The 6,237-nt window shown below is 43.6% G+C and overlaps 1 protein-coding gene across 1 annotated transcript; it reads left to right on the top strand.

The window, feature by feature from the left end:
- The first annotated feature begins 1,083 nt into the window (after window positions 1-1,083).
- Window positions 1,084-3,657, top strand: LOC108042753 (probable aconitate hydratase, mitochondrial). The gene has a single exon (XM_017121187.2). The coding sequence runs from the start codon at window positions 1,199-1,201 to the stop codon at window positions 3,548-3,550; it is 2,352 nt and encodes a 783-aa protein (XP_016976676.1). The 5' UTR covers window positions 1,084-1,198; the 3' UTR covers window positions 3,551-3,657.
- The last annotated feature ends 2,580 nt before the right edge of the window (window positions 3,658-6,237 follow it).

Genomic DNA, 6,237 nt, shown 5'->3' with positions numbered 1-6,237 from the left:
TCGGCCATCAACTATCGACCATGGCCAGAAGCCGTCAGCAGCGAGGAAGGAGCCTGAGCAGCGACAGGATCGTCAATGGCATTGTGGCCAACAGGCACGTCGATTTCAATTGAATGTGGTGCGGCCAACTACCAATGTCCCCTGACCGGTTCCCAGTGTCCTGTGTCCTGCGTCCAGTGTCCTCTGTCCCACATCCCACATCGCCCATTATGACACGCTGCCAGCAAACCAAACACAATCACAGGAGGATGCAGTGCTCACCGTCACACTCACTTGCAGTTGACACTTTGGTAGCCAGCTCGCATCCTGGCATCCCTTGTCCTTCTGTTTGTCAGCCGTCCAGTTTGCTGCTCCTCATCGTCTCTAGTTGTCTGTCACTTGGCCTATGCCATCGATGGGCATCCTCCTTCATCCTCCTACCGCTTTTCCAATCGCATGGCCAGGCAAGACCCTGATTCCGCTTGCAACATCAATTCCGATGACGTTTCCACCCACCTCACTCTCTTAATCCAAACTTTGTATCTGCATCTGTCGGCTCGCATCAAATGTGCACGGAACAATGAGCTAACCCAATAAATATGAGTATAAAGCTGCCAAAGGTGAGGATTGTGTTTAATGAATAGCTGGTATTACACTTGTAGAAGCATCTATTAAGATGGTATGCATTTCATTAAAGAAGTAAATAAATCCCAAGTGCTTAATTGCAGGGGATATTTAAAGTGCTAATTGTTGTAAAATAAGACACAAGCTAGAAATTATCTAAAATAATTTAGTAAGTCTAAAAAAATCTGCCGATTTATTAAACAAATACATGGCGATTAGAAATACTTAACAAGGTGCCCACAAAGAAAACCGAGTTCTAAAATTCAACGTTTTAGATGCAAAAACAGTGTAAAAATATTTTAATATGTAAAATAAAAAATTTAATTTTTTGTTTCCACCCTGTTTTGGCACCTACAACTTATAGTCAATTTCTCTGTGTATTTTGTATTGTAAATGTAGTTACAGTTTTTACTCACTTTTTATTCGTGTGAACAAACAAAGCAATCTCTGCGTTAAATAAAAGACACACATATAATGAATTCAAAGCAGTCGGTATTTAACACTCAGCCATTATTATATCTGATTTAAGCGACACGAACTGTTTTCCATATCCTGCCATTCCACAAAATTAGTGCAATTATATCGAAACATTGAGATGGCTCAGCGAACACAGAGGTATATTTGTTTGGCGGGTTCCATGGTGCGCCAGTTCCACTTGGCTCGTTATCCGCGGTATAAGAAGGTGTCCATGTCGAATTTCGACTGCGGCATTCCATTGCCCTACGAGAAGATGAAGGAGACTCTGGAGTGCGTCAAGGCCCGACTAACTGGACCACTGACGCTGTCGGAAAAGTTGTTGTATGCGCATCTGGATGAACCGCATACGCAGGAAATCGAACGGGGCAAGACCTATTTGCGTCTGCGTCCGGATCGCGTGGCCTTGCAAGATGCCACTGCCCAAATGACACTTTTGCAGTTCATCTCCTCGGGCTTGAAGAAGGTGGCCGTTCCCTCCACGGTTCACTGTGATCATTTGATCGAGGCCCAAATAAGTGGCGAAAAGGACTTGGCCCGGGCTAAAAAGGATAACAAGGAGGTGTATGACTTCCTTTCCTCCACGTGCGCCAAATATAACTTGGGCTTCTGGAAGCCCGGCAGCGGCATAATCCATCAGATCATTTTGGAAAACTACGCTTTTCCGGGCCTGTTGATGATCGGCACCGATTCCCACACTCCAAATGGCGGCGGATTGGGTTGCCTGTGCGTGGGTGTCGGCGGTGCAGATGCCGTCGATGTGATGGCGAATATTCCCTGGGAGCTGAAGTGCCCCACTGTGATTGGTTGTCATCTCACGGGCAAGATCAGTGGCTGGACCTCGCCCAAGGATGTGATCCTCAAGGTGGCCGAGATCCTGACCGTCAAGGGAGGCACAGGGGCCATTGTGGAGTACCATGGACCTGGTGTGGAGTCCATATCCTGCACGGGAATGGCCACCATTACGAATATGGGGGCCGAAATCGGAGCCACAACATCGGTTTTCCCGTACAACGAGCGCATGGTCACCTATTTGGGTGCCACTGGCAGAGCTCACATCGCCGCAGAGGCCATGAAGTACAAGGACATGTTGACGGCGGACAAGGGATGCAAGTACGATCAGGTAATCGAGATCAATTTGGACACGCTGGAACCCCTGGTGAATGGTCCATTTACACCCGATTTGGCCCATCCGATTAGCAAACTGGGTGCCAACTCCGAGAAGAACGGCTATCCGATGGATATTAAAGTCAGTTTGATTGGTTCCTGCACGAATTCCTCGTACGAGGACATGGGCCGATGTGCCAGCATTGCCACTGATGCTTTGAGCCATGGCCTAAAGGCTTGCGTCCCGTTTAATGTTACCCCGGGATCGGAGCAAGTTCGAGCCACCATTGCGAGGGATGGCATCATCGAGGTCCTGGAAAAGTTCGGTGGCACCGTGCTGGCGAATGCCTGTGGTCCTTGCATCGGACAGTGGGATCGCAAGGATGTGAAAATGGGCGAAAAGAACACCATTGTCACATCGTACAATCGCAACTTTACCGGACGCAACGATGCCAATCCGGCCACACATTGTTTTGTTACCAGTCCGGAAATGGCTACGGCTTTAGCCATTGCCGGACGTTTGGATTTCAATCCCTTGGCCGACGAACTTCAGGGTGCCGATGGCAAAATGTTCAAACTGAAAGCCCCTCATGCAGAAGAACTGCCAGCCAAGGGCTTCGATCCCGGAGAGGATACCTATCAGGCTCCCCCGGAAAAGGGCGATGATGTCAAGGTCAATGTGGATCCCAAGTCGGAACGCCTGCAAATTCTGGAGCCCTTTGAGAAATGGGACGGCAAGGACTACATTGATTTGGTGGTCCTGATAAAAATCAAGGGTAAATGCACTACGGATCATATAAGTGCCGCTGGACCATGGCTAAAGTATCGCGGTCATCTGGACAATATATCCAATAACTTGTTCATCGGGGCCACCAATGCCGAGAATAATGAGATGAACAAGGTTAAGAACCAGAAGTCTGGGCAATTCGATGCTGTTCCAGCGGTGGCCCGTGACTACAAGGCCAACAAGATGAGGTGGTGTGCCGTGGGAGAGGAAAACTACGGCGAGGGATCCTCCAGGGAGCACGCTGCCCTGGAACCACGACATTTGGGTGGAGTGGCCATTATTGTCAAGTCCTTTGCCCGAATCCACGAGACCAATCTAAAGAAACAGGGCATGCTGGCCCTGACATTCGCCAACCCGGGTGACTACGACAAGATCCAGCCAACGAGCAAGATCTCGCTGCTCAACCTCAAGGATTTGGCACCTGGAAAGCCGGTGGATGCCGAGATCAAGAACAACGGTGGCGGCGACAAAATCCAGTTGAACCACACGTTGAACGAGCAGCAGATCAAGTGGTTCCAAGCTGGCAGTGCCCTCAATCTGATGAAGGAGCTGTCTGGGAAGGGTGGTGACAAGAAATAGTTTACAGATCTGTTATCAAAATTAGTTAGTACTTTATTCTTTTGAACATCATAAAACAAAAATTGAAAAAATTTATTTTGTATTCTGTAAATTACAATATTATTAATAATATTGTATTATAATACCTTTCACAGACATACAAGTTTTAAATAAATGTAAAATATTTTATTAAATAGTAATTCTAAAATTTATTATTTTAATTCTTAAATACTCTTCAATGATTATGATTATGAGTTGCATAACATTTCTAAATATCTTATACAATTTAGTCACTCATTTATTTTATTATGTACCTGCATATGTTTTCATCTTGTTATTGATGGTCTTAACAAATTTAGTACATTTACCTAAACGCTGGACTATACATTTTCACATTGTTTTCACACATTTTTCATACCAGCAGACCATAAATTCACATTTTTGGCAACGGCAAGATGAATGTCCCCTTAAACAATTATTCCAAAAATAACTAAACTTTACATAAACCGCAGGATACTATAATGGGCCAAAGTTTAATGCCAAAATGGCACATGAAATGCCGAAAAACTAAAACGAAAGCCGAAATAATTCAAAACTAATTAAAATCCATTTAAAATTGCACACAGCCTGCAATGCAGAAAAATAATAATAAATTTTCCGACTTAAGCTGGCCAACTTTTTTGTCAACTGGGTGGCGGTGGGTGCGTGTGTGAGTGGGAGAGTGTGTGGGTGGGTGGTGCAGAGTGGGGCAGAATGACAATAAGCGACGCTTATCAACGGTGCCAACCGAAACTGTCACATGCATTGTCATTGTCACAGGGGCGTGGGGCTCAAGGGGTTGGAAAGGGGGTTTTCCGAGCAGAGGCCGTGCCATATTTGCATTTTCCCTCTCTGTCTAACACTCGTCCTGCTTGTGCGTGAGTGTGTGTGTGTGTGGGCGTATGTGAGTTGGCATAGAAAATTATTTGCTACTTTTAATTAGTGCCAAAAAGTCATTCACAAAATCCTGAGAGAGAGAGACGGCGAGGACCCTGGAAAAGAGTTGGTTGCAGAGCAAAAAGGACGGATATGGGGAAAGCGAAAGAGACAGGGCGTTATATGGGAGCCACAGTGCACAAGTTCAACGAGCAAATACAAAAATGTCTATATATATCTGTGTCGTCTCACTCTGCGAACTGCCTCTGCTTTTTGCGGCAATATTTGCAAAGCCTTCCACTGAATGTGCGGTGCATGAATGTGGTGCATGTGGCAATATAGTGCGTTTCATCATTTAGGGCAATAGATGATCACAGAAAACCAATACAAAGATATCAACATTTATAAACGAGTCACAAGCGCGATAGATGAAAAATATATACGAATTAAATTAAAATTAAACCTATCAAAAACATAGATTTCTCTGTTGATTAATTTATAAATATTTTTACCAGCCGTGCGTTTGTTAGATTATATTAATTTTAAGACCAAAATGGTCCCAGAAAAGATGGCTAACTGCTGATAACTACAAAAGTTATGAATAGCTTTTATTTTTTATTTATTATATATTATCTTGTAAGTCAGCCTTGCAAATATAAAACGTACTGTTCACCCAAAAGAAGCCACAGCCCCAATCAAACAGGCCAACAAAAAAAGATAGCAATTTAGCTCTGCCTAAAACCGAAAATGTTCAATTATTAACTCGTAATGGTAGGATGTGTGTGACTCAGGGGGAAAGGGGGCGGGCCAGAAATAGGTCCAGTTGGTAAGAAGTCAGCTAAGCTTGTGGCCCGAAATTATAGACTATGATTTTTGTCAAATTGCATTCAATTTTGTCAGGGCTCGAACAGGACTCTTTTGTATCTCGGCTGCCACAAGCATTTGTATCTCTGTATCTGCTGAATGGATCTCCTTTCGGTCTTCCCATCTCTTTCGCTCCAATCTCTACCCGTCTCTTTCAGTGGGCGATTGCATGGCAAATGTCACACATGCATTTCAATTTGAATTTACAATATTTCTAGCTTCAGATGCAGGCAATGTGGTTGCGTGTGTTCAGCTTGCCAGGCACTTCATATATGTCTCGGTGTGTCCCCGTCTCTCTTTATCTTTCTCTCTCTATCCTCCTTCTCTACCCCTCTGATGCCTCCTACTCTCCCCACTCTGTTTGTCATTTGCATACTTTGCACTTAAGTGAATTTAATCTTTTCTCCATGCTCCTCTTCGATATTTGTCAGCTATATGTGTATATGTGCCGCCCTGAGCTAGCTGAAAAATGTGTTTATCTTTTGTAAGGATTTTTAATGTCATCTACTGTATCGAAGTCCCCTCAACCATACCATCATATTTCCCACCCATTCTTGTTATTCCGGTTCCTTGCTTAGTTTATTTTATTAAAATTTTAATTGCTTTTTGGAAAATGTTTTGTCAATGCGTAGACACAGCCACAACGAGTTCATTGATATACAGCGACAAAAACGGAAACATTCTAGATATTTTTATGATACACAAACATGAATATTTCCATTTTTCTTTTGCTTGGCTGGGTAATAATGGATTTTTCAATTGAACCGACATTTTTTACAAGTTTGTCAGTTTGCCTGTTGTTAAAACGTGAGAATAATGGGGAAAATGTAAATGCAAGAAAAATGTTTAAGGCTTAGAAAATTTCAAGAGCCTCTGCGGAAGCTTACAAATTTATATTTATGAAAATATTTTGTTTGATTGATTGCTTT

This window comes from Drosophila rhopaloa, unplaced genomic scaffold (assembly GCF_018152115.1).
Source record: "Drosophila rhopaloa isolate 14029-0021.01 unplaced genomic scaffold, ASM1815211v1 contig_178, whole genome shotgun sequence".
Taxonomy (NCBI): domain Eukaryota; kingdom Metazoa; phylum Arthropoda; class Insecta; order Diptera; family Drosophilidae; genus Drosophila; species Drosophila rhopaloa.
The sequence above is the reverse complement of the archived record's forward strand: the minus strand, read 5'-3'. Positions and strand labels throughout refer to the sequence as shown.